The 27,569-nt window shown below is 33.5% G+C and overlaps 4 protein-coding genes across 6 annotated transcripts in view; 3 read left to right on the forward strand and 1 right to left on the reverse strand.

Moving 5' to 3' along the window:
* Positions 1–4,388, forward strand: part of Picot (putative inorganic phosphate cotransporter protein picot) — an 84,629-nt gene extending 80,241 nt beyond the window's left edge. For both annotated transcript variants that reach the window (XM_068777022.1, XM_068777021.1), the window contains exons 8-11: positions 292–424; positions 1,816–1,937; positions 2,749–2,868; positions 3,222–4,388. In XM_068777022.1, the coding sequence (XP_068633123.1) occupies positions 292–424; positions 1,816–1,937; positions 2,749–2,868; positions 3,222–3,437 (591 nt within the window). In that variant the 3' untranslated portion in view covers positions 3,438–4,388. The remainder of the gene's footprint in view (positions 1–291; positions 425–1,815; positions 1,938–2,748; positions 2,869–3,221) is intronic.
* A 2,533-nt stretch (positions 4,389–6,921) lies between these two features.
* On the reverse strand, positions 6,922–13,565 carry Polr1A (RNA polymerase I subunit RpI1). Its single transcript, XM_068776987.1, has 3 exons — positions 13,472–13,565; positions 9,231–13,391; positions 6,922–7,918 (listed from the first exon to the last, which is right to left on the reverse strand). Exons 2-3 carry the CDS (start codon positions 13,380–13,382, stop codon positions 7,097–7,099), a joined length of 4,974 nt encoding a protein of 1,657 aa, XP_068633088.1. The 5' UTR covers positions 13,383–13,391; positions 13,472–13,565; the 3' UTR covers positions 6,922–7,096.
* A 278-nt stretch (positions 13,566–13,843) lies between these two features.
* LOC137933389 (SUZ RNA-binding domain-containing) lies at positions 13,844–16,615 on the forward strand. 2 transcript variants are annotated; one of them, XM_068777335.1, is made up of 3 exons: positions 13,844–13,909; positions 13,999–14,297; positions 15,226–16,615. In XM_068777335.1, the coding sequence occupies exons 1-3, from the start codon at positions 13,850–13,852 to the stop codon at positions 15,464–15,466; spliced, it is 600 nt and encodes a 199-aa protein (XP_068633436.1). In that variant the 5' UTR covers positions 13,844–13,849; the 3' UTR covers positions 15,467–16,615. The 2 variants fall into 2 exon arrangements, with proteins under 2 accessions (XP_068633436.1, XP_068633437.1); XM_068777336.1 differs by having other exon boundaries at positions 15,289–16,615.
* A 5,262-nt stretch (positions 16,616–21,877) lies between these two features.
* Positions 21,878–27,210, forward strand: LOC137933544 (tetratricopeptide repeat protein 36). The gene is made up of 4 exons (XM_068777504.1): positions 21,878–22,047; positions 24,615–24,797; positions 25,746–25,921; positions 27,038–27,210. The coding sequence occupies exons 1-4, from the start codon at positions 21,927–21,929 to the stop codon at positions 27,119–27,121; spliced, it is 564 nt and encodes a 187-aa protein (XP_068633605.1). The 5' UTR covers positions 21,878–21,926; the 3' UTR covers positions 27,122–27,210.
* Positions 27,211–27,569: the final 359 nt, after the last annotated feature.

Consider the following 27,569-nt stretch of genomic DNA (forward strand, 5'->3'; position numbering starts at 1 on the left):
CGTTTGACAGTTGTCTACGAACTTTGGGTTTTTGACAGTTCGCCTTAAGGCTAGGTTATTTTTTTTTTAACGTCTGACAGTTGCGCTATTATATCATGTTTTTGTCGATTCATTTAACGAACGATCAGGAAGACGATTAGGAATCCAATTTGATAATAAGTTTTCATCATCACCATCATAAGTGATGGTTCAATTTTTCGCAAGTGTTTATTGAATAAATGAATCATTTGACCTCCACCTTTAATTTAATCATAGATTATCAATTAACAAATTTCGTATTTTCATTTTTAGAACGGCTTCGTGTCAGCCCTCCCTTACCTCTGCATGTGGCTTTTCTCCATGTTCATCTCCGTGGTAGCCGACTGGATGCTGTCCAGCGGGCGGTTCAACCACACTCAAGTCAGAAAGATTATCAACAGCATTGGTGAGTTAACATTATTATTTAAACACCACAATTAAATCACGTCACAAAAAAGTATTTATATTTTAATATTCTTTTTTTAAATAGTAATATAGGGTGTTAAAAATTCAGTGATTTATATATACTTCAACTCCTTGTTAGTAGTCATAACCCAACGGTAGAGAAATAAGATTTTCGATCGTAGTTCATAGGTTCGAATCCCGAGCGTCTTAAATAAGCTTTTACGACCTCTCAAGGGTTGTCACCGACAGTTTAGTCTCTGTGTAGTCTAGAGACAGTGTTATGAGATCGTATTTGCGGATTCGATTCCTTTGATACAATCTTATATATTTCACACGATGCATTAATCATATAGGATTGCCACTGTTCAAAAATAAGTTTCCAAAGGATCGCCAACCTGTAAGTCAACCTGCCAAGCGTGGCGATTATAGTATATTTCCCCATAGATATGTTTGTGTGAAGTCAGTCTTGAAACGACAACAATGTACTGACTCATCACGATATCTATAAAGCCATAATACTTAGAGTCTCGAAGTTCTGTAGGCATATTCCTGTTACCCAGTAGAAGTCAACTAAAGGATTTTTATGAAGTTCTACTTGCAATGATTGTTAATACGTTCTGCTAATGCGGTCAGTGCTGATCGTCAGGGGAATTTCCCATTAGGCCTTCCCTTAAGGAAAATTTACTAATTATTTTTTGCTTATATGCTTGTGTCTTCTACTCAAATACTATTTTCTAATAAACGTCAATTTGTTCCATTATTTATAGACGGTTTCTTCAATAAATTTATGATACAATACCCGGCGTTAAATATTGCACATCGACCTTTGGAAAGAGACTATCGGCTAATTTCGGCTTCGTAGAGCACTATCTCTGTCGCACGAAATACAACGACTGAAAAAACGTTACATTGATAGTGTTCACGGACCCCTCCGTTCCGTGAACTCATACAGATGAAGCTGTAAAAGCCGCAAGGCTAACAGCATTAATAGTACCGAAATTAGCCGATTGTCTCTTTCCAAAGATCGAAATGCAATATTTATTTATCACCGGATACTGTAATTGTTGTTTTTCTTTCTAAATTATTTTTTTTAAAACCAACTTGATATATAAAAGCTAGATGGCAATGCGGGTCAATTAATATGAGATTTAGTTTGTTAGCACTGCCTTGTATGTACGGAATGGCTTGAACTGTAACTCTATATGTCAACCATGATTGACCGACATGGCCTGGATAGGAAACTAATTGCTAAATGTCCACAAAACAAACCCTCGCGTTAAAGAGTACAGCAAAAGTAGAACTACCCGAGGAGCGTCAATAAATGAAGCTGTGCAGATAATTATATTAATAAATGATGAATTTGTTTTAATTAAATATGATTTTTTTTCTCAGGGGAGTACGGACCTGCTATTGGTCTGTTAATCGCAGCGAACACCGGATGTAACCCCGCTGCCACAGTGGCGGTTTTGGCCATTGGCGTCGGTCTCAACGGCGGTATATATTCCGGATTCAAAGTAAGTTTGTTAATGTTCTAAATCAGGGATGAGCAACCCGTGGCCCTCGAGGCATGAAAAAATTTATTTTTATTTAAAAAATAACCGAGAAGCAAGGCTTAAAGGATAACAAAGTGTCTAATTAGTTTTGAATATCTTAAATACAAACATATACCAAGTTTATAACATGTTTTGAACCTTGTACATATACTTTATTTCCTTGTTTTTGAAACTGCGGCCCACCGAGCAAAAAAGGTTGCTTACCCCTGTTCTAAATACTTTTATAAGTTAACCCTTGACGGCTTCCCGCCTAAAAGGCCATTATCGCGTAATGGCCGCGGCCATTACGTCATCGCCCACACGGTATTTCACATCGGATACATATTTATAACAGATAAAAAATAATAGGTAAAAATTAAACTGATGCCAAAAATATTTTTACTATAAACTTGCAATCATGTTACAGTAAGAAATAAAAGCTTATATTCTCTTTTTTTTAAAAAAGTCAAAGTAAAGATAAAAAGTGTAAAGGTGTGTAAAAGTGTAAAGTGAGGAGTGTAAAGGTTTTTTTATTTATTTATTGTATCTTTATAACATAGACAGCGTCCGTGCCTTTGATGTCACAGATAATATTTTCGTATTTTATAATGCTACGTGGAAAGACGATATAGTCAAGGTCGCGGAAGACCAGTCTTCGTTACCATCTTTGGGGAAGCCTATGCCTTGTAGTGGACGTCCATAAGCTGAAAAGAAGAATGTCTCATTCATGGGCAAAAGTCAGACCAATTACCGACTTTGCTCTGCTCGTATTTTAAATTACATTTTTTTTCAGGTGAACCATTTGGACATATCGCCTCGTTTCGCCGGCATTCTGATGGCGTTCACCAACTGTCTGGCCAATCTCACTGGTCTATTGGCGCCTATTGTCGCTGGATACATTATCGAAGGAAGGGTATGTATATCTTTCATCTGTGTAAAATATGATAAGTATAAATATCACATGAAATATGTTTTGAGTCGACCATTGTAAAATTTTTAATATGTACATCTATAGGAATGAATAACATTGAGGGTGTTTGTTAAAAATATTTTAATAAGCGCTTTTTACTACATGCATATGAATATATATATGTGGTTCATATACCATAATTACATTTTTAATATTTTATAATATTCAAATATGACAGATTCTTGTCACTGAACTGACTTTACATATTTCACACATGCGATAAACACGGTATAATATAAATTTTTGTCATATTCTGTATATAATAAATGTCTATCTTATGGCAACACTATTTTCAGCCGACACAAGCGCAGTGGAGGATAGTCTTCTACATCGCAGCAGGAGTTTACATATTCTGCGCAACCTTCTACAACTTATTCGGCTCCGGTCGAAGACAGGAGTGGGATAACCCTGCTGAGGATGAAGCTCTGGCTAAGAAGGCAGCCGCGAAGAAAGCTGAGAAGAACCAGAGAAAGGCTGTGAAGAATCCTAACGAAGCCGAAACGGCACAGTAACAAGGCAACACTATCGAACGCTCATATAACTAACCTAAACCGGAGGTAAACTTGACTATAACAAAAACTATGAAGAAATTAATGCTATATAGCTTAACGATTTTAAGTGTTAATAGCTATTATAATTAGCGTTAGCAGTAGTCATATATTATCTGTTCGATTCTGTTTTGATGTTTGATTAAGAAAAACAATATCAAAATCAGTTGTTATTAGGCGTTTTGCTTTTGATTTAAAGTAATTAAGTAAAATTTATTTGAGATATTTGATAAGTTAGCTTGGAGCGTTCGATTCGATATGGGTTTCTGTAAGACTGTTTAAATAAATAAATAGCGTTTTTTTCTTTCGGTTGTTATAGTAATAAGTAGCTGTTCTCGTGTCACTTTATTGTTATTTCTTATTAATTTCATAATTGCATTAAAATTCGTGCTAAGACGACTGACCATTCCTAAATTCTTTATATTTTATAACGTAAATAATATTTTTCGTCTGTGGAAATCATAGACGCACATCAAGGAGGCTGTGATAGATTCGTGTATAGAGAAACCCGTATCGTAATCTTTGTTGTTCATGCTAAATTATTATTTAAAACATATAAAAGTACCACTATAGTATTGTTTACTTTATTATTAGCTTGAAGTTTTAATTTACTTGAGCGTAATATGCAAATGAATTTGGGTCCAAGGTTTTATAAAAAAAAAGTTACCGTCCTAACCAGTGACTTTCATGTTTCGACGAAATTTAAAAAAAAAATTTTTGACACGTGTCAAACACGTTTTTGATATTGGAATTGCCAGAAATATCCTCGCGTCGTATGTTCAAAATGTTAGTGATATGTATTTTAAAAAAACTCGAATAAAATATTTAATATTGTTTCAATGGACAGATTCATTAAATTTTATTATATATTATAGTCATCAATTCATATTTTTATTTTAATGTATATTCGTCAAACCAATACCGTAATTCGAAATATTCTTTTTTTAAAAATACATTTAGCATGATTTTTTTTAATTTTCACAGTTCACTATATGACGCTAAAAGTCAAATAGCAGTATGTTCATCTGAAAAATAATTACAAATAAAAATCATTTTAATATAAAAAGTAAACTATGTATATTGGTTTGACAAATAAATGGACATCTTTACAAAAAAATATTACAACTCTGTGTTTTAAATAGACAATAGTTATTTCAGTAGCTTTTGGCGCCAATAAACTATAGTCTATGCTCTATAGCTAGTGCCAAACTGTAACGTGTTGTGACATGTCATTCGTACCAGCTGTAAACAATTGTCATTGCTTTTAAATTTACCACAGTAAGATTTAATTAATGGATTTCTTAGTATGTAATGGCATTGTGCGTCCTAAAGCTAATGTGATAAATATAAATGTTCATTATATCAGTGTATTACAGTACCGGACGAAAAATATTGCACATCTACCTTTTGAAAGAGACAATCGGCTTCATAGAGCACTATTTCTGTCGCTAAATACAAACAGTCGGGTAATTATTAGGAGCTGTAAAACAAATACCATTTGCTTTTTTTCATAATTATTTTTATTCTTTGTATAAAATACACCAAGTTTTCTGTAAGTGGTGGTAAAATAATATAAAAAACATTTTAGGAAAATTAAAACTATACATAATAAACACCATTATACCTATTGTTAAAATGTGACATTGTAATAAAAATAGGTAGGTTTTACAGCTCCTATTAGATACCAGACTGTTTGTATTTTGTGTGACAGAGATAACGCTCTACAAAGCCGAAATTAGCCGATTGTATCTTTCCATGGGTCGATGTGCAATATTTATCACCGGATACTGTATATGACAGAGAGAAATTAACAAGACTTGAAGCAGGGATTCCTAAAATATTTTGGGTAAAAGAATTCTTTTTTCAAATTGAACTGATACCTTAGATCACTAACATACCTATTTAAAAACTTGTATAGATAGTAATCTGTGAAATAAAATATATTAAATATGTTTCTTTAAATTTAGCTTATGTAAAACATCTTGTAGCATCTTAAAATCAATTATTTGGATCAATTAACAATAGTCAACTGATATATGCAGTTGACGTTCAAAATCAGTTCTCGTTCATATATATCCCTAGATAAATTTGGCAATCCCTGTCTTAAAGGAAACTTGCAACATTTGATATTAAAAAGTATTAATTGTGAATATTTTAATAGTTAAACTTATATGTCTTTATTGCGTTAGAAAAAACATTCTGGCTTTTGATTTTACTAAATGAATTTCATTTACAAATTAAAATGAACCAGATTAAGACTAGATTTTTCATCAACCATTTTTATGAGATTTCTATAATAAACAGTTGAAATAAATAATTTTTGGAATAATATAATTGAATCTTCCACATATATGTATAAAATATTTTGTATATGTTGACAGGATTCAGTTTTGTTACTAATATGGCCATAAATTTTTGAGAATTAATTGTTAAACAAATTTGTCAAATAACCTCACTGTTTATATATATAAATATTTTCTATATATATATATATATATATATATATATCTTTTTTCTATGTATTTACGCCGCAAAAAGTACAAAGCCTCCAAAGTGTTGTGTCAAACACATCACCAACGTCCATAGTGCTGAGCAAAATTTTTAAAAGATACCGACTAAAATGTTTTTATATTAAGCTTTATTTTAAAAAAAATGTCTGAGAAATATAACAGATGATTTTAAAATATTTTATTTGTTTTATTTTCCATTTAAATCTTATATTTCTAAAATTACAAAACTTAAGATGATAAAATTTATACATAATATACCTACCATTTTACAGTTGTTTTATTTCTGGCTGCAAAATATGAATCCATTATAATATAAAAAATATAAAATGACAATAACAATTGATATTGATGAATTATTTATGGAGAATGTTGTTATAATAACTTACTATAGAAGATAGTATTTATGGGTTTTTTAATTGAATACCCAATAATGATTTTTTCACTGGTTTTGGTAGATATCAAACAAACCATTTAAAATATAATAAATACTGTGTTCAAAAATCATGGTGAATTTGTTAATAAAACTCTTATTTATTTATCTAAATCAATTTCATCCCCCTCAAAATAATTCCCAACTCATAAAACACTTGCCAATGCTTCTAGACATTGAAACAGTCAGAATAAGTTTTTATTTCTTCCGTCTTAAGATGGCGTCCCCTCATTGAGTTTTGAGTTTGCTGAATAGCCAGAACTCATATAGATCCAAATCAGGTGAATATGGTGGTCACAGAACAATTTGAGTCATATTTTTCGCTTAAAAAAAAGTAAAGAAGAATGAATGTAGTATGACATTGACCAATAAAGACTTGATGCATTTTGACACAAAACATCCTTCAAAACAGTTAAGGCTGAACGAAATAATATTCCAACTTTTGTTGAAGAGAAGCTTGGTGAATGATATACAGTCGTACTAATATAGAAAAAGAAATTACCTGCCTTTCTAATGCCCGGGAGTTTTAAATGACAATTTCACATTACTTTTTGATCACAGTAGTAAACCAGACTTATTAAGCATTTAAGGGAATACTAGACTAATATGTCAATGACAAATTGCTTCAATTATTCCAATGACTGTATATTAGTAGTGAAATTTCTTAGATATTTAGTAATCACTTAATTCACTGGTGCACTATTATGTTGCAAACTAAATGCCCCCGTTCCACTTCTGCAGGGTTGTCCGAGCATGAGACAACTTGAAGCTGATCGTATATTGTCCTGTTTCGCATTCAAAACTGCTTCCTTTAAGAATATAAGCGATGACTCGAAAGACATTTGCTGTAACGGAGATGTAGAGGATTCCATACCTTTCCTGCTCATCGGTTCGAATATTCCATTGTAAGTCATGTAGTCAGCTACAAGATTCAGATGTCTGGGATCCACTGTGATACCATAAACATTGAATACATTCTGTATCTCCTTTATAATGACCTTATTTGCAGCTTCAATACCATAAGTGTTAGCTATAGCGTGAATGTCGTTACTGTATAGTTTGTTAAGATCAAGAACATTGTCATATTTAGACATTTGAACAATGTTTATGCCTTCAGTTTTAAGATACAGTACATCTTTCTCTTTGTTAGTGATTGCCCTTTTGATGTTCTTCACTTCATGGATAACAGACTTCATGGCTGCATCACGAAGGGCTTGAGATAAATCAACTCTTAAGAAACTAATAGGAAACAGGACAGTTATTTCGCACCATCTATGGGATTTGGTGTCGAATATGTAATTTGTTGCATTACGGACGGTTTCTACAACGTCGTTCATTATTTTACTTTCATCTAAGCCTATTTCGTCTTGCGTTACTTCTAGAACATCATCATCGATCGCCTTATTTTGCTCTTCTGGTCCAGCTTCGTCGTCAGACTTTTCCTCTTCTTCTGACTCCGGATCCTCATATTCCTGTTCCTCTGTTCTTTTCTTTCTTATTTTCACCTGAAAATTAACATTATTCTCATTTAAATTTTGATCATTTTGAACTAAAATGGACCACATTTACCTTAAATCTAGATTTTTTGTTACGTGAGTCACATGATAAGTTGCTTAGATCATTGGCAAACTTGAAATTGACTATGCCTGTTCATTCTACTATGTTTATGAGGAAATCTTTTACTGTGGTCGCTGTCAGGTTATGAAATGAACTACCAGAACCAGTAAGATGTGCTAAATCATTGTCAGCATTTTTAAAAAAAAGTAAAAGAGCACTCCCTTAGCCTCTAAAATAGGATATTGTGTAGAATTTGTTATATGTTCGTATTTATATCTATATATGTATAAATAATTATGTTTATGTGTTTAGTAATGTATGTATTCATATATATGTATAACCTAAACTGCCGTCTCCTTCATGTCTCTCATCTCCATCCAAAGATTGTCAGGTAGAGAATGCATCGAGCGATAAGACCGCCTCTTATACCTCTATATGAATTGTTTATTTTTTGTTTAGTTATTATCTATGGTTTACAATAAAGTGTAAATAAATAAGTTACGTTAAACCAGAAACAAATCTATGTTTATTATCCATTTCTTCAGGCTTCCTAAAATTGTAATTATTCAGGCAAAAGTATACTGTTGTACAATACACTATTGTATCTCAAAATTTTTATGTTTCATTTTAAAAAGTTTGTTAAACAAAAAATCTTAAATATTATCTATGGTGTATAAATATATGTAGTCACAGCTTAACTCGAGAACGACTTTGCCAATTTTATTTCTAATAATTATATTGCTCTATTAAATTACTATGAAACCTAAATTTCAAATAATATATGATTGTTGACAGTTTGGAATGAACTTCGCACGTTTGACAGTTAACTTTGAACTTCGTGCGTTGTAAATTTATATCAGCCAGTATTTATCGAATACAATTTTTTTTTACATAATTATAGTAAAGTTTTTCTATTGGAATTCGACAGGCTTGTTATTTCTGGCCGTACAAAGTATGTAGTGATACGTAATTAAAAATAAACACAACAAATATTTATTGCTTGAAATGTTCGATTATTATTTTTTGTTATTCCCTTCCTAGAAGTTCCAAAACTACGTTGTAAGCGTGTGAATTTAATTTAATTCCGTTTAAATTGAAAGCATATTTAATTTGAGTTGTCATCGTCGTCATTTTAGCTGTCGTCTGTTTAGGTTATGGGAGGACTTCTTACACTGCCCTTGCTGGTTTGTGATTTTCATTCCAACTTTAAGGTTGCGCGATTTTCGATAGTATATTGATTAAATAAAAATTTGTAATTACCTCTGTATCATCGTCGTCATCGTTGGGTCCGTCGTCATCAGAGCTATCATCCAAGTCTCTGCCGCTAGTTTCTTTGGCTTCAGGAACAATTTCTTCACCTTCTTCTTCATCATCACTTTGTGCCTTACGTTTCTTTCTTTCTTTCTCCGTCGACCACACTACTCCACAAGTGGCCTTAGCCTGTTTACGAATGGTCGTGAACATCTCCGTGAAGAACTTATTCTGCATATGTTTGATAATTTGCGGCGGTTTCACCGCATACTGTGTTTTATACTGCGCGTGCGGTAAAAAAGAAAAGCGCATTGTGGTTTTTAATTGTCTCTGGGGTTTTGTGACAATTTCACATTGTACGTCTATTTTTTCCAGGACATCTGCTACAGTTACTCTGTTAAGCTTTTGTCTTAGCCGTTCAGCTTTCTTGTTCAAATCGGAAAGATCTTTGCGGAATGGGATATCCATGTTTGGTGTTTTGAGCTTCGCGGACGCCGTCATAAGGATCTCTCTAAGACGAGGTATACCAAGTGTTACGTTCATATCTCCTCTTCCTGCGAAGTGGAAAGTGTTCAGTGTCATCTGTGTTGAAGGTTCACCGATAGACTGAGCAGCCAGTAATCCCACAGGTTCACCTGGCGCTGCCATAGATGCTAAATATTTAGCATTCATTACATCCACAAATTTATTCTTATCTGTGTATTCCGTATAATCACTTTCTTGTCTATTTTTTAAATAATTTTGTATAAGACCATCCAGTCGTTCATTTATCACACCAAACTTGTATTGTGGAGAAAATAGTCCCGGTATTGGATCCGGGCACCTTTTCCGTAGGTAATCCTCTCTTTCTTCTTCACTCATGGAGCGCCACTTCTTCTCCAGCTCCCAGTAAAATGGATCTCTCGTCTGATCTGTTGGTAGCTCGTCTAAGACAATTTCTTTTTTTGCCAACATTGAGAATTGAGCGAACGGACTAGCTCGTACCTTTTCAAAGGGATTACCGTACTTTTTCTTCCATTTCTTCAATGACTTTTGCGATTTAGAAATTTCTTTTGAGCTTCCGTCTTCTTTTAGCTTATCTATTGTAGATTTAGTGATGACAGCTTTTGAATTGATATCGAGAAATTCTAAGAGCCCTTTCTTAAGATATTGACATTTAAGAACATCGAGACCATCTTCTCCGTAAGCCACCTGTATAACACTGCCATCCGCGTCTCTCACAGTATGATCGTATGCTACGCTCAAACCTTCCAAATGCTTTATCAAACAACGTTGCAAGTAACCCGATCTACTAGTTTTGACTGCCGTATCTATAAGACCTTCTCGACCTGCCATACAATGAAAGAAGAACTCCTGTGGTTGTATACCCGTCATAAATCGACCGTCAATGAATCCACCAGCTCTAGGCGAAATGTCATACGGAAGAAAACTGGGTAGAGACCGTCCAGAAATCATTAACGGTGGCCGTTTGCCTTCCAATTCTATTTGACCAAGCAAACATGAAATTTGCATAGTGTTAACAGTGGATCCTTTAGCACCAGATTGCACCATCAACTGAAGATTGTTCAAAGGAAATTTTTCCAAAAGGCCTTCAGACAAACAGACAGTGTTGATTTTGTTCGTATATGAATCCAATACGCTCTTGTAATGTCTGTCTAAATTAGCTCTGAATTTCGGATCTTTTATGAGCATCTCACCAATTGTTTCCTTGAGTTTGTTCTCATCTACATCTGCTGGGAGTTCTGTTGCTTTGGCAGCAGCTGCTCTGCCTATCTGACGCACTAGAAATACATAATCATCACGTTTCCTATCAGCTTCATCGGTAACTAAAATATCTTTCACACCAAGTGTGAATCCCAGCCATTGTAGGTAAAAAGTGAACACTTTCGAAAATGAACTCAGTAAGGCACTTGAACTGTCACCTCCATACAATTCATACATGCAATGTACAAGGCCATAGGGCGTGGCACCATAATGAGTTTTATCCAAAACACCACTTAGAAGTTCGCCTTTACGTATTATAACTTCAGCTTCTGACATTGAGTTTGGATCTTTGAATGGTGTGCCACCACCATTCCATGGTCTTGGATTTTCCTTTTGCCAAGCTTTTGAACTAATTTTTGCCTTTCCTGTCAATGTTACACATGGTTTCCCTTTTGGTATAGTGTTAATAATTATTGTTGATAAAATTTGTTTACCGGACCAGAGCACTGCGGGTTTCAGAATTGTCGGTGGCAATAACTTGATTTTGCCTCTATGATTTGATAATGCTTGGAATACCAGCTGTTGATAGTCTGCTTTAGTAAAGAAAGCTCCTCGTATTGACATCTTCACACCTGATATCACATGATCTTGGATCAGACCACTGAGTGGTGTACCATCCTTTGGAACTAGGTACTGTTGCGTTACCGACATTATATTATATGCTTCACTTCTAGCTATTTCATTCTGTGGAAAGTGTGCATTCATTTCGTCTCCGTCAAAATCAGCATTGTAGGACTTGCAGTTGGCATAATGCAACCTTAGTGTTTTTTCACCTTTAAGAATTCTTGCTCTGTGCGCCATCATACTGGGCTTGTGGAGGGACGGTTGTCGATTTAAAATTAACACATCACCATTAATAAGATGTCTATGAACTATTTTTAAGCCAGATGTCTTATACTCATCAGGCGTTAAAAGTCTTTTAGCAAGGCTTTTCCTCTTCTCAATTGAGTCTGGTGGTATTCTAATCACTCTGCCATTTTTAACTTCAATCTTTTCAGCTCCTGGATGCTTATTTGGTCCATTGATTATCATTTTTCTCAGCTCATCTACATTCCATTCAGTGACTGGTACTGGATATGTAAGTTTTGTTGCAAAAGCATCTGGAATACCTATTTCATCAATATCTACATTCGGGTCAGGAGTGATGACAGAACGTGCCGCAAAGTTGACTCTTTTCCCCATCATATGCATCCTAATGACACCGGTTTTCTTCTCTAAGATCTGCTTTAAGCCTTGACTTGATGTACCTTGTTCCTCACAGTTGAGCACGTGGTTTATTTGCTTTTGCAACTCCTGCCAGATGGTATGCAGCTTTTCTGGAGGTGATTTTCCCATGACACTGTCATAGGCCTGTCTTGGATTAGGTTCCAAGCCATCAATTGCTTTTTGCTGGTCTGATGCTGAAAGAACTTGCAATACAGCCCTTGCTTTATAGGATGACTGGAGTATGTTTTTGTAAATATTTGTTTGAGGATGTTCCATCAATTCTCCGTTCAAAACATTGCAGGGTCTGACACATGGTGGCATAACTGGAACTGTCTGCATGAAAAATATATCAGTGATTGGCTTTGAAAGTGAATTTTTCAACACAGGAATGCAGTATGACAGAAGTTCTTCATCATTTTGTGTTATGGAGCTACAGTAACGTTTAATCTCATCAGGCATCAATATTTTTATACTTTTAGTATTTTCTGATGCTAAATTGTACATTATTTTATTATCCGATGTGGTAACTTTAATAAGTTTGCTTCTGCAGTAAATACAAGTTTTAGAAATATTCATAGCTCTAAAAAAGTTTCCGATAATCTTAGCACGTAGTTTATCTGTATTTTTGCTATGGAATGTCTCTACTACGGCATCCTTCTTTTTTAATAGTTTTTGATACTTTCTTATGACCTTGTGGGGCTTTTCTGGCGAACTTTCACTGTTAAAATTTTTGACATCACCAACAAAACTCTCCAAATCTAGAGCAGCAGTCACATGGCCTGCATCAAGAAGTTGCAATTGTAGTTTTAAAATCTCTTTCATTTTGTCATCCATTTGAATCTTGTAGCATTTCAAACAGCTTATACGGAATAGTGTATAAATAGTTTTAATAAATAAAGGATTCATTACTACCAATGGCAGTTCAATATGTCCAAAATGACCAGGACAATGTAATTGTGTACTTGAGCAGGTTGTGCAAATATCATTTCTGTCCCTTATTGGACCTAAAGCGGAGTCATAAAGACCTCCTTTTGTGGCGTTTCCCATAGCATCGAATGAAATTAAATTTGTTATCTTGAGAACACTCAATTTTTTAATATCTTCATCACTAAACATTAAGAATTGTACAGAATCGGGATCGACAGAGGTCAAGCCCGTTAGGGCTGATGTAAACCCGGTATTAGATCCCATGATGTTAATCTGAAAAAATTATATTTACTATTAATAACCTATAATCATTTTACAAAAATTTACAGTAAGGAAATAATATATAGTATTACCTTTAAAAAAACTTAAGTTAACGACAAATTCGGTATCAGACGATTACTTCTTATAATAACACAAATAACATTTTATATTTGTTAAACGTGTATTGCGAAATTATAAATAATACAGATGTCAAAAGTCAAAACCACATGGTAGATATAGAACAGATAAAAAAGTCAAATCAAAGTATAGTAAAGTCACATGTAAACGAAAACATAATCATAGCAAAAGAAATATTTTATTTTATTAACAACTTATACAAAAATTTATTGTAATATTATCAATATTTAGTAATAAATTTATGGTCTCCAAAATCGAAAAAATGTGAGAAGTTGTAGTATTGTAATTTTTTGCATTCACTAATACAATACATCATTGGTCAGTCAGTGAACATGGCGGCCCAAGATGAAGTTGACGTATGTGAAAGTTGGGAGGACATGGACGATATTGGCGTAAGTTGTAATGTGATAACGACTCGTGAACATCGCGTACCGCCGCCGCATGCTGGGCTACTGTTTGCACAAAGGTTTCTCTGTTTCAGTTGGACAATAAGATCAAATTGATGTCCAGTGTTCCTGCCCCCGTGAGAGCTTCATTGAAAGGCTGCAAGGTTACAAACGTAATAGTTGAGGAAAGCGCGTGTATCGGATCTCAGTGCGTGATGCCGGAGCCAGCTATCCGTATCCTGAAGCGGCCGTCGTCGTTAGCGAGCGGTCAGCTGAATGGAGAGAGTCGCGCGCGACCCGTTAAAACACTGGAACAAAGGCAAAAAGAATATGAGCAGGCCCGACTGCGCATATTGGGTGAAGCGCGAAGCCCAGAGGACGTTATTGACGACAAGTATGTTGTTTTCTTATTGTTTAAACATCTTTTTATCTCGCTTGAGAAGCTAGACCTGTTTAAGATCTACAATTATTATTCACTTCGTTATGTTTGGAAATACATATTCATGAATGTATCATTATTGATTCTTTATATATAATATTCATACATTTTTAATTAACATTAAACCAGCATTTCATTATATGATTTTACAAATCTTAAAAGATAAGACAGACAAAATTGTTTTGGTGGTTTTCTGTATTCTCTGTATTTCTGCACACACAATATTTCTCACAGGTTAAAACCAAAAGTGAATTTAGTCTTTTTCTGTAAGTATAAAACCCATTGTGTATGTTTTCACTAATAAAAGGCATGACACTGATAAACTTTTTAATGGGAACTTATATGTTAATAGGATTGTACTAAGCTTCCTCATTATAACTCCTCCTTATAACTCGGAATCCAATAAACATCTTTTACTTCATTTATTTAACTGTGATCATGTACAATCTTTAAATGCAAGTTATTGTTATTAGATTTAAAAATTTCTTTTAAAAAAGAGCAGTAGAGAAATAAACATATTGTAATTATCACCATCACAGCCGTGAGACGTCTAATGTTTAACAATGGCAGCCTTTTTCCAATGAGACGGAGTTCCCAAGAAGTTCCCAAGAAGACCTTAATAATGTTGTTTGTCCACCTTATTGGTGGACATAATGCTATGTGCTTGCCTGTCCATTTCGCTCTAGAACCTAGCAGTCATCTTTTCTTTGCTCAATCAAGATGTAAATTAAATCCTGAAAACTATAGTATTTCACCACAACACAACCAAACCTGAATGGTGATAAATTCAATTTTATATACTTTGTTTCATAATGCGCCATACTGAATGTTTTGTTTATTAATTTTATATTTTAATGATGTATAATATCTCAATCATTTCCAGTTTCACGAGGTTGCAAGAAAAGTTCCAAGCCAACAATATAAATGACATTCAAAACTCCGGCAGGTCAAAAGGCAACTGCCATGTGGACAGCAATACCAAAGGGAAGGAGCGTAAAGTACTTGCACGCCTGCCACCAGGTGCTACGGCATCAGGGATATTTCCTTCACCTCCACCGCCAGGGGTTCTGGTGATAAGGACCCCGCGGGGACCAGATGGCACAAAAGGATTTTTACGAAGGTAGCAGTAACTTAAGACACTGTCTTAAATTAAATTGTTAAGCATCCATCCATGAGACTCAACCATGAATATGTCTTTGATAATTAATTATTTATTATGACTATTATATGGTTTGTTTCATAATTTCTATAATAATTATGTGCTATAATTTTTTTATGTTATTATTATCCTTACTTTACACTACAGTAAAACAGGAGTCGAAACTTTATATTTCGATTGCAAAATATTTTTTGTAACCATTAATGACTCCATATTAAAATATTGGTAAAAGCCTTCTATTATTAATCTATAGCAGGGATGAGCAACCTGCGGCTACCAGAATAGTTTTGCAGACCTATAAACATATTTAAGCAGCTTGCTGAGCATTTTCAAAATTGAATTTACTTTATTGACTCTCCTGGCAATATATGTATATTAAAATGATGGTATGTACTAAATTGACTAAATTGGTTGCTGACCCCTGCTTTATAGAATACAATAAAAAATTATGTTATCTAGTTGTGTATAAGACAGTTTGTGCATGCAGAATTTGGTCATATCTTCTGCTTGTACCAAATACAGACAATATTTTTAACCTTTTGCCAGAAAGTACACATTTTTTTTTCATATTATATATTTTATGTTTATGAAATTGTGTAATGAGCGTTTTGCATATTTTTTGAGAATTTATCTGTCAAATTTAGGATTGAATAAGAAATTATAGCATATAGCTATAATTTATTAATGAAAGGATATAAGGAATTGCAAAATGAAATGTGATTAATTTTGAGTGCTCATTCGGGATCAAAATAATTATTATTGTATTTTACAATAATGTATATGTAGTGCTATTACAGTGTTGCCAATTAAACATATAATCATAAACAAAAACAAAATGTTCCAAAAGTAGTTACTGTTGCCTAGATTATTATTCTTTTTTTATTTTGAATGACCATATATTTAATTATCTTAACTACTCATTGTTTACAATAAAATGTAAACATGCAATTAGATCACTTCATTATATTAAAACAAAGTTATTAGCCTTGGTATCATTTTGCTATAGATAAAAAAAAACGTGGTTACCTGAAGTTTGAATTGCTATGTCAAAGCCTCTTAGATTGACAGGAACAACATCTAGAGTAAAAATATTAACACATTCCGTGCCATGGCTATCTTTGAAGATTTTTCATTCAGGCCGCATGGGGTGTACACAACCCACACTTCAAATATTAAGAAAAAGTCGTTTAAGACGTACACTTTACACTTTTTCAATACTGCAAAGCTATAATAAGTGGGAAAAAGTAATTAATGATAATATGCATTATGTATGTGCATGAAGTTATTTATATTTGACCCTACAATTCATTTGTTTAGGAATCCTTTGTTTTTCTAAGTGCAGTGGTAGTTGTATACAACCAATGTGGCATAGAATGTGTTAAAAGGCTTTAAGTCAAGATCCAACTGATGTTCAACATAACATAACAAACTCAAACTCAAAGTGATATACAGGGCGATTTGTGAAAAATCTTCAAAAGCGTAGCATAGCTCATTTGAAACAAAGCTTTAACATCTATTTACAAATCAACCTGGATATAGTTGTCACTCTGAAATATATTACTATACCCGGTGGTAAATATTGCACATTGACTTTTAAAAAGAGACAATCGGCTAATTTCGGCTTTGTAGAGCGTTATCTCTGTCGCACGACTGACAAAACTTCACATAAGTAGTGTGGGACAGAGATAATGCTCTACGATGCCGAAATTAGCCAATTGTCTCTTTCCAAAGGTTGATGTGCAATATTTATTGCCAGGTACTGTACTTTAATTATTTCTGTTGGAATACGACTGGTCAATAATTTCTGTCAGTGCAGTCTAGAACTGTGTTATGGTGATGTTTAAATTTGAACAATGCATTATGACTAGTATAAAAATAAAATATACATAAAATAGTTGAGTGTAATTATGTCTCAAATTTGACAAAAATTTTTAATTTTAAAATCCTGTTTAGCACTACATATGAACTACTAAAGTGTCTTAACAAATGATGAATGTATCTGGGATCTGGTCAATTTGGTGTACATTTGATTATTGTTTTACTATATTTATTAGAAAAATTCTATTATAATTTGATTACTGGCCCAGTATAAATGTAGTTAAATTTTTCGTTTTTATATTTCTATAAATTCAAAAGTCATATTGGACTGTGTTAAAAAATTAACATGGAATGTTGATGTGTGAACAAATACCCACTCGTGTAGAGGTAACGGAGGATTGTGATATAGAAATAATTGTCTTATTGCAAGCCTTATCAACTCTAATGTTTACAGACTTAGACGTTAATCATTCTAGCTTAAGACGAATAAACAGTGTGCTCTGTTGTGTGGGCTGACATGCAGTCACTTTATTCAAGAGTATTCATTTATAACATTTATATTATGAAATCTCATATTGTATTTTCCAGATGTTATCTGTCAAAATACATTTTCTATCGACTTAAGCTTGCCTTCCTCTGTTTGTATGTAATCGAACCAATTATTTTTTAAGCTACCAAAATGTACCTGTTTTTGGTAGATACTCTGCAGCAATTTTGTTATATTTCTAAAATTTAACATGCTAGATTTAACTAATAAAAGTCTGATAGCTTTTTAAAATATCTGCCTGCATTGATAGGTAAATTGAAACAAAGATTTTAGTTCTGCACTATTGAAAGTAGATAGACGAATTCTATATCCCTATTTTTTTTTGTCACGCCATTATTGACCACCTCAAGTTTCCTGTGAACACAACTGGACTATTTTGGTAACTGGAACTCTTAAATTATATTTAAAATTTGCAGTGAAAGGCAAGCTTAAATTAAGCTATGACTGGATTATAAGAGATTGCATGATACAAAAGTAAAAACATACTCGATGGAAAGTCTACACAACATAATGGTTCTGTATTGTACATTCAATGCATTTATACTAATGTGGGAAACCGCACGAGGAATGTGCGTATTGTCTTATTTATCTGTGGCCTTCAATTTGGTGTGTCCAAAGAGTAAAAAAGTCAGATAAAAAAAAAACATTTTGTTTTAATTTTCGTGCGGTTTTCATTGAGGCATGCACTACTAAAGATGAGCTTAACGAATATAATGAAGTAATATTAAAATGTAACCTATTTTTGTAAATAGGCTAATTAATGTTTTTTATCTTTACGACACGAAGATATATTTTTACATCATGACCGTTTTAAGCTACTTGTAAATATTTATACATCTATATTATATAAAAAAGTGTAAGCACATTACTTATTAAGTTTGTTATATAAAATAGTTGTACCACCTAATGAACATTTTTGTATGAGATTTATTTAAGAGGAAGTTTCATATTTAATTAATTGTAAATAAATTAATAGTGGCGTATATACGTCCTGTGCCAATATGTTTTCTTAACAATACACACATGCTTTACGCTTCGTTGCGAAATGAAACCTACGGTTTATACATTTTAGGTTTATAATTCATCAAATATTTACGAAAGTACATTTTATGATTCGTGTTCAATTTTTTCGTATTCCCAACAGACGTTTATTGTGTAGTGATGTGATGCATTTGACATATCGATAAGTCGACAATAAAGGTGTGCATACACTAGATTGATATAAACCGGTAAATCATATATAGGTACTCTTGTTTTAATTATTCAGTTATATGAGAATATTTGAAATAATTATTAATATTGCTCTCTAAAGACATCATAGTAAATAAAATATTTGTTATTAACACAAATTAATTCCAGTGTATTGCCATCCTAATGTTTGAGATGCGGAAACAGTGTATAATGTTTAACTACACGCGCACATGAGTTTTTTAATGTAGACTTTTTTCGATATGTTAATTATGTGCCAATGTATAAGATCATAGTGTTGCCAAGTTTTGTGTAGATTGTTTGTATAATGTAAATGTTTCCACATTGAGGTTGATATATGGCATCAGTATTTAAAATAACAAATATAAATATAAAAAAATAATTGGTCTATGTTTCTGTAAAAAATTACAGATTTTATTGTCATGTCGGTCACTGCAAGGCAAAGGTGTCACCAAAGATTGCCATGATGACTGGTTTTGCACACCCCGTCTCTAGGTAGTGAGCAATACCTTATTTTATATTAAACTGTTTATAGCAATGTAGCATTATTGTTATGATATGCAAAAGATAATAGAGTACTTGTCAATGGATTTATTATTCAAATTATGTAATAAAATTATTATTTTGTATATTGCATTATGATACCTCAATGTGGTAACATTACATACTGTCAAGGTGTTCATTGGCTGTATCAATCCGATGCCTTTGACTTTGTAAGACACAATATTGTTCTAAATTGATATTTTTATGTGAAATTTTGTAAATATAACCGTTTATAAGGCTAGAAGTACGGTTCCTAATTTAAAGAGAACCAAGTGCCTCCACAGGCTGTTTTGTTGCGAGGTATTTTTCGTAGAGTGCCCGAAATGACTTCACTCTGCATTTTACTGTGTAAGTATATTAGGTTATGAGTTTATATTTTAACCGAGAATATTATTAAAATTGTTAAAAATAAACCTTCATTATTCCATCATTTTTATGGTTTTCGGAAATTTTCTACTTCAGTAGATTTAAACTTATATTTTCGAATTCCGGTGTTGCCAGAATTATGTAGAAAAAATTAAAAGACATTATCGATGACAATGACTGATATGATTGCTGAAATTAAATTATAAACACTAATCTAGAGGAAAGATTTCCAAATTATTTTACTCGGTTCTCGTGTGACGACCTAAGTTCTTCTTCCTTCTTCCATCTTCCTCTGCGAAGGTCCACCGTGAACTTAGTCAAGGATGTGGTAGTGTAGTACATCGTTCCTGCATCTGATGGCCGTTGGGGCCGAATGGATCTCGAGTGGCAATCACCAGCCGGTAGACGTGGAGTGGGTGCGCCCCCCACTAGGTGGATCGACGTCATGTTAAGATCGCGAGATGTCGCTGGACGCGGGCAGCTTAGGACATCGTAGTGATCTTTGAGATAGGCTTTATCGCTGCAGTGATCTTCTATCGGCTGAAATGAAAAAGAAACACGTCCAATTACTAGATAGGATTGGATATCAGCATCTAAATCAGAGTTCCCCAAACTTTTTTGTGTCGTAGACCCCTTGCCATGTTTTTCCGTGTTGGGTAGACCCCATACTTACATGATATTGATTTCCTGTAAATTTCTAACTGTAGTAAAGTGTTAAAAACTTAAAGTAAAAACACATGTTAATTTAAACATTTATTAATTGAATTTAAATTAAAACTACTCAAAATAAAATTTTGTATCTGTTATGTAAAATATACGTAACATTAAATAAACATAAAATAAACTATAAATAAAATAACATTTTTAGTAAGAACACACAGCGAATACCAACATCCTACAACTTACACAATTTTATAAACATATATAATATTTTTTTTTACTTCGTAGGTACTTTTGTAAATAATGTAAATGTTTTGATAAGATAGTATGATGTAAGTAAATAGGTACTATCAGTGTATGTGTTGAGATCCACTATCGTGGACCCCCATTTTCATTTCATGGACCCCCAAGTTTTTTTTTCGCTGACGTAGATCCCTTGCAGGTTGTCATAGACCCCTAGGGGTCGATATAGACCACTTTGGGAATCACTGATCTAAATCAAGGGTTATGTACTCAACGTATGTACACAAGCCATTTAGATGACTGGTGACATTTCTTGTTCTTGTATCGAACTTCAAGATCTGAATAAAAGCTCATCATGGACTGTTGATGACTGGACGTGGCCTTTACATATATTTTTGAAATAGACCAGTACGTGGTGATGGCGTTAGCGGCAGAGTATTCTGAGCTATGTGGTGTACCCACACCCACTTCTTTTAAATCCTATGTTGGATACATTCGACCTAGTGAAGTCTGAACATGATATGGAAGCTATAGCTCATTGGACGATTGAAAGCTTGCAATTGTAATGAAGTTCGGAGCGATGGACCACGATGCAGAAGTCATCACTGGCACCACGCGACTGGATGCCGCGTTGCCAAACATCGTCACGTGCCATTATGCCCCGCAACTGTACATGCATATATATGCATATACACACACATATATATATAGAGCAATAAAATTTTGTATATCCACGTATTTCGTATGGAACCGACGTGAGGTCATCGTTCAATATTTTCTCATATTTAGGATTTTATCCTGTTTAATGTCCACTATCCTATTGGTTCTGATTGAAACGCAACATTAGAGGAATAAACGCTGTCATAAATATATATCTACTTGTTTACAAGTTTCCGATGTAAATATAACTTGAATATATATTCCAGTAAATTGCCTTGAATGTTTGAATTAATTATGTTAATGGCGTAACTTGGAGTAACTTGATGGACTGGTTTTGGCGTCAGTGTGGTGCGGACTTTGATAGTAGGTTGTCGTAAAGATGGCCGCATTGGAACAGTTGTGCGAGAGAGACCGAGCTGTGCTGCGCAGTATCTTCGACCCGACCGCCACCATCGCTGATGTAGCTGATGATGGAGATGATTTTCCAGTTGATGAACCGGGTAAACAGTTTCTATTTTAAAACTAAACGAAACCTAAAAATGATGATTGACGATGTTACATTGCAATAAGTAAACAAAATTTTTCGATTCGCATAATTTTAAAGAAATTTCATTGATAAGAAAACAAAATTTATTAATTATACACAGTTTTTGTTTAACCCTAAATAAACTTTAAATAAAATAACATAAGCAGTAATTTTTTTACTTCATAGGTACGTTTATAAATAATGTGAATGTTTTGATATAAGATAGTATGATGTAAGTAAATAGGTACTATCAGTGTATGTGTTGCTACTACTATCAGTGTATCCATTTTCATTTCACGGACCCCCAAATTTTTTTTTCGCTGACGTAGACCCCTTGCAGGTTGTCATAGACCCCTAGTGGTCGATATAGACCACTTTAGGAATCACTGCTCTAGAAATATGTCTGTGGTCAGTGGCCATGCTGTATTATTAATGCAAAAGTATGAATTATACAAGACTATCCCGGGAATAGAACTCTAGACCGCAAAACTAAGTCCTCCTCAGGTCATTTTTACTACTAAACTTTAATTTCATATAAAGTATTTTTTTAAAAAAAACAATAGATATGATAAAAGATAAAACCATGTATATTCCAAAGTGAGTTTTTATACACTATTATCTAATCAACTTGTGTTTCCGCAATAAAACTAGCAAATAAAAGGCTTCTATTCAGTAGAACATGTGTGATTGATTAAAAATGTAAATCTGCACTATATTTATAACTTACAATGAATAATTATAATTATAATGCGTGAATATTTTATAGAAAATATATACAATTATTTGTTTTGGGTGTAAAAGATATAACATTATATTTAAAGGTGTGAAATGTATTAACATTTGATGTCAATTAATGTGTGGTATATAAAAATCATGTGGTATAGAAATAATAAATAGCGTAAGGATAATATAAGTTTTAAAATTCAAATTACCACATTTTAAAATCAATTATTGTTTATTATCTGTGCCTGCAGAGTTAGTACTGCCAAATGTTGGTGCCTGTCGCATTCGAATAAAAAAAATAACGTAACACATTTCAGAGTGATCACTTTATATATGGTGATACGAAATAGGTATAAAATATTAAAATATTTTTACTGGCGAATGTGCTAGTAAACTATATACATAATTATGTTGTACATGTTTATATTTGTGAATGTAAAACTAACAGATTTTTTGTATGTTTGCAGATTATATATATTAACATTAATCATACCAACACATATTAGGTACCTATTACCATAGCAGGATAAATAAATCGATTTTATGTTTCACGTTTGAATGTATAAAATATGGTTGTGAGAAATTAAATATAAATTATATTTATTATAATTAAACAGAATACTATATTGACCGTTTCTAAGATCATCGCATTTTTTATAGTACACGGCTATAAATATTGCACATCGACCTTTAGAAAGAGACAATTGGCTGATTTCGGCTTCGTAGAGCGTTTTCTCTGTCGCACGAAATACAGCTGACAAAACGTGACATAGGTGGTGTGGGAAAGAGATAGTGCTTTAAAATTTTATATGAAAATTTAGAATTGGCCATTTGACCCGTTAATATTAAATATGTAAATATCTTGTTGCATCGCGAATTTCACTTTGAAGATTCTTATCATAGTTATATATAATCGTATGCAAATGAGATATTTCTTAAAACGCTATGATTTCATAAAAGTTGTTTTATAAATTGACCAAAAACGTAACTGTTTACATAATTTAAATTTATAGTTTTTAATTTTAGTTTACGAAATCTATTCCCATATAATAAAAAGATATTGTTGTATTTGGTAATGATAAAATTATCTCAGTTCCTAATGTTGGCAGCACCAACACATTTGTTTACATTAGATTAACGTGATACAATGTTGTCTTGTAAAACTGTATATATATACAATCAAATAATCATGCAAATTCCGAATAATATGGATTGTACTTTTTAGGCTTGTTTAAATATTGTATATGTACATATTGTTACGTACTGTGGGTTCTGACTCGGAATGAAACATCACTGGTTCACAAAGAGTCCTTTATTCACAAATCAGATGGTCACCCTATTTTAACACAAAATATACTTTTGCTTGGTTCAAACTACGTTTCCAAATCGCTCAAAAAATCACTGTCCAAATAACTTACTCGGTACCAAATCCGTATAATATGGGAGTAAACTTACCTGTCATTTCGAGCGAAGAATAAATCGTTAGTATGTTCTTGGTGATGTAAAGGAAGTGAGTATGCCTTTCAACTCCATCACCTGCTTAGTTAGGTAGTGCGTACGCGCACGGGGTAGTCACGTTTCTATGTATTGATGTCGGAGACGGTGGAGACAAGATCCACCGTAAATAGCTGGTCGTGATAACGTAATGGTCTGGAACTTTGTAGTATAATCTATAAACTAGGCATGGGTGGAGGTAGACAGGGTGATATATATATATACCCTGTCTACCTATATATACATATATATATATATAGGTATATGAGGTTCATAAAAATTGTTTTAGTGATTTCATATTATCACATGCGTCATTATTCTTAGAGCCAAGTACACCAGAATATGAAGAGTCGAAGTCTTATTGCCTCCGCGGCAGACGGTTGGCGGAAGCCGGGAAGATGGATGAAGCGCTGGTGATGCTGAACAAGGCAGTGGAATCAACGCCCGGTAGACCTGAAGTCTATAACGATAGAGCACAACTCCTGCGTCTCATTTTAAAGGACAACGGTAAACTATTTCTTTTGTTGTAGTATATTTAAAGTGGGTAGATCCTGACTAGAAGGATTTAATGAATATCGCTGGCAACGCAAGAAAAGTTATCACAACGTTCTTTGGTGGAGACATGTATGCGGAAGGAGTTTAACTCTCTTTAGGAGTAGAGTTTTTCTCTATTCTAAACAAAATGAGATATTACCATGTGCAGTAAACTGCATGGCTGTTCCATACGGAATGCTTATGTTGATAGCATTGTTTCAGATTTTAATGCTGGTAGTCTATAGGACATTGACAGCTTATTCAATTTATTGTTGGTCTGCGAAATTACCATAAAATCTACAAACTAAACCGCAAAATTACCGACCAGGTACTGTGATTTTTGCAGGCATATATAAATAAACATGACAACTACTCGGTGCTTGAAGGGGAGTACGGATTCCTCCTCTTGGTCGGATGTTTAAAGAGTTTGTTAGTCTCATAAATGAATCAAGAATATTTTTTTCATTGGACGTGTGTCGTATGACATTGACAATTAAAAAAAAAATCATGCCGTCGTAATACGTTCACTGCTAGACATAAGGTTCTTAAATATTTAATGGAATCAGGCGTTACCTTGCGGAAGTCCATCCTAAGTAAGAAAAGGACCAATATTATTTATATATTATAATATACTCTGTGTTTGCCACTAATCGGTGTAACATAACTCCTGAAGATGTCCTTTGGAGGGGTGAAACACGTGTTGAGTAAGTTTGCCGCATACGCATTTATCAGCTGGCTGGCGGGCGGTGCACTTTATTGCACGACTATCTCTGCATGTGCGGAAGTGGCTAAATATTGGTCCTTTTCTTACATAGGGTTCCGTCATGGATTTACAATAAGATCTAAGTTGAACGTTTAACGTTTAGCTTGCTTTCTGTATCTTCAAAAGATCTGTAATGAAGTAATGGTAACTATTTAAAGAGGCCATGGCGGATTTGGATCGAGCTTTGGAATTAACGCAAGGCAAGGGATCCCGAGCTAGAGCTCTCGCGTTGTGTCAACGCGGTGTTCTGCTCCGCAAACGTGGCTCCGACGACGAAGCCCGCGCCGCCTTTGCTGAAGCTGCCAAGTTAGGCAGCAGCTTTGCCAAGAAACAGGTCAGTATATTTACTACATATTTAATAATCATTGTTATTAATTGTATATGAAAATAATATGTAGCTCATATAAAGTACTGTTAGCGTAAAAAGATAAATAGATTAAAAACGTAAATAGAAACAAAACTCTGATAGAAATGATCACAGAATAAGTAATAATGTGTAAAAAAAAATGTAAAATAAAAATATAAATCAAAAAATCTAAAAAGAAAAAGGGAAGAATGATAGACGAACAGAGCAAAAGGGTAAGAAAGAAGAAATGTGGTATAAAAGAATGGGACGAAAGATCATGTGAAGAATGGAAGCAGAGAACGGAAATAAAAAAAAAACTAAGCGAAAAAAATAAATTGCCAAGACCCTGTCCCACCACAAGATAGGGTTACGAGAGGCCCCCAATAGCGGGGGTCATAAAAAAAGTACTGTTAGCGACATCTAGTATAAGCTATGTAAACTTATGTATGACTGCAATAATAATATCTTTTTTAGTCTGTTCTATGAATGTGAACAAGTCGTTTCAATTAATAATTGTCATATCAGATAAAACACCTACTGCTAGGTTATATGCCTCCCAAAAGATAGCTATGATGCCGGTCCACCTATTGGAAAGTTTATCCACGATACGTTTACCGGCCCCTGGTCATCTATCAACAACATTACAGCATCAAAGGCAATTTGCAATGATGTATCCCGCCTTCTGCCATTTTAAATGAGCAATTCTTCGAGCTACTTCGTTGATCTTTGTTCTTCTGTGGATGTTAAATTTTAAAATAAATGTTGTCTCAAAATTAAGTTTATGTTTAGTGTAATAACTTTGTCAATAAACAATTGAATAGATCAATTTGTTTTCGCTTTTTATCTTCTGTATATACATTGACTATGTGTTAGTGTTGAGAGGTCGAAAAAACTTAATTGTGGAGGCGAAAGAAAACACAGATTTTATTTTATAAAAAAAAGTATTTTAGTAATGCAGACTGATCTGTCCATTTTATAAAAAAAAAAACTTGATAAAATCATGATGTCAGTGTATAGTAGTTATTTGTCTATGGTTTCACCCAGTAAAATAATTGCTTATGGAAATAAATTGAAAAACACTGATCATGTTCATATTGATTTCAGGTTGTGGAGATGAACCCGTATGCAGCACTTTGCAACCAGATGTTGAGCCAGGTCATGAGAGGAGAGAAAGAGATAAAATTATAGGAGATATTCCATAGCATAATTGTAATACTAACTTCTACCACACGGCTACATTTTATCAATAATAAGGTTCATAAGCTTTCAGTCTTGCTGCAAGGTAAACCCCCCCCCCTCCCCACGCAAAATGAAAGAAGTGCCTCTAGATTGCGGAAACTAGCTCTTAGGGACAAGACAAGAAAAGACCTTTAAATATCAACATAATGACCAGTGTTGGACCGCTGCACGCAACCACCAACCGTTACTGTTTTATTCATTTAATTGTAAAAAATAAATAGTTTAGTTTTTCGATTACATTTTTAATAAATATCTAAGGGATGTTAACAAAAAGGATAATAAATAAAACAAACAAGGAATCTAATGATTTAGAAATTTATATTATTGAGTACAATCGATCCACTTCAAGAGATTTCATAACGTTCCACAGTTCCCGAATAGGGGAACTCCCCGACGT

This window comes from Battus philenor, unplaced genomic scaffold (genome assembly GCF_028537555.1).
Source record: "Battus philenor isolate CCGP_79_NKW_IND1 unplaced genomic scaffold, ilBatPhil1.0.hap1 SCAF_13, whole genome shotgun sequence".
Classification (NCBI taxonomy): Eukaryota; Metazoa; Arthropoda; class Insecta; order Lepidoptera; family Papilionidae; genus Battus; species Battus philenor.

Bases quoted from the DNA above. Each gene is read 5' to 3' on its own strand.
- LOC137933544 (XM_068777504.1), top strand. From the start codon at position 21,927: ATGGCCGCATTGGAACAGTTGTGCGAGAGAGACCGAGCTGTGCTGCGC. The intron at 24,798-25,745 runs GTAAACTATTTC...AACTATTTAAAG, and splicing joins TCTCATTTTAAAGGACAACG to AGGCCATGGCGGATTTGGAT. The intron at 25,922-27,037 runs GTCAGTATATTT...TATTGATTTCAG, and splicing joins GCAGCTTTGCCAAGAAACAG to GTTGTGGAGATGAACCCGTA.
- Polr1A (XM_068776987.1), bottom strand. From the start codon at position 13,382: ATGGGATCTAATACCGGGTTTACATCAGCCCTAACGGGCTTGACCTCT. The intron at 7,919-9,230 runs GTAATTACAAAT...GTTAATTTTCAG, and splicing joins ATGACGACGATGATACAGAG to GTGAAAATAAGAAAGAAAAG.
- LOC137933389 (XM_068777335.1), top strand. From the start codon at position 13,850: ATGGCGGCCCAAGATGAAGTTGACGTATGTGAAAGTTGGGAGGACATG. The intron at 13,910-13,998 runs GTAAGTTGTAAT...TCTCTGTTTCAG, and splicing joins AGGACATGGACGATATTGGC to TTGGACAATAAGATCAAATT. The intron at 14,298-15,225 runs GTATGTTGTTTT...AATCATTTCCAG, and splicing joins GAGGACGTTATTGACGACAA to TTTCACGAGGTTGCAAGAAA.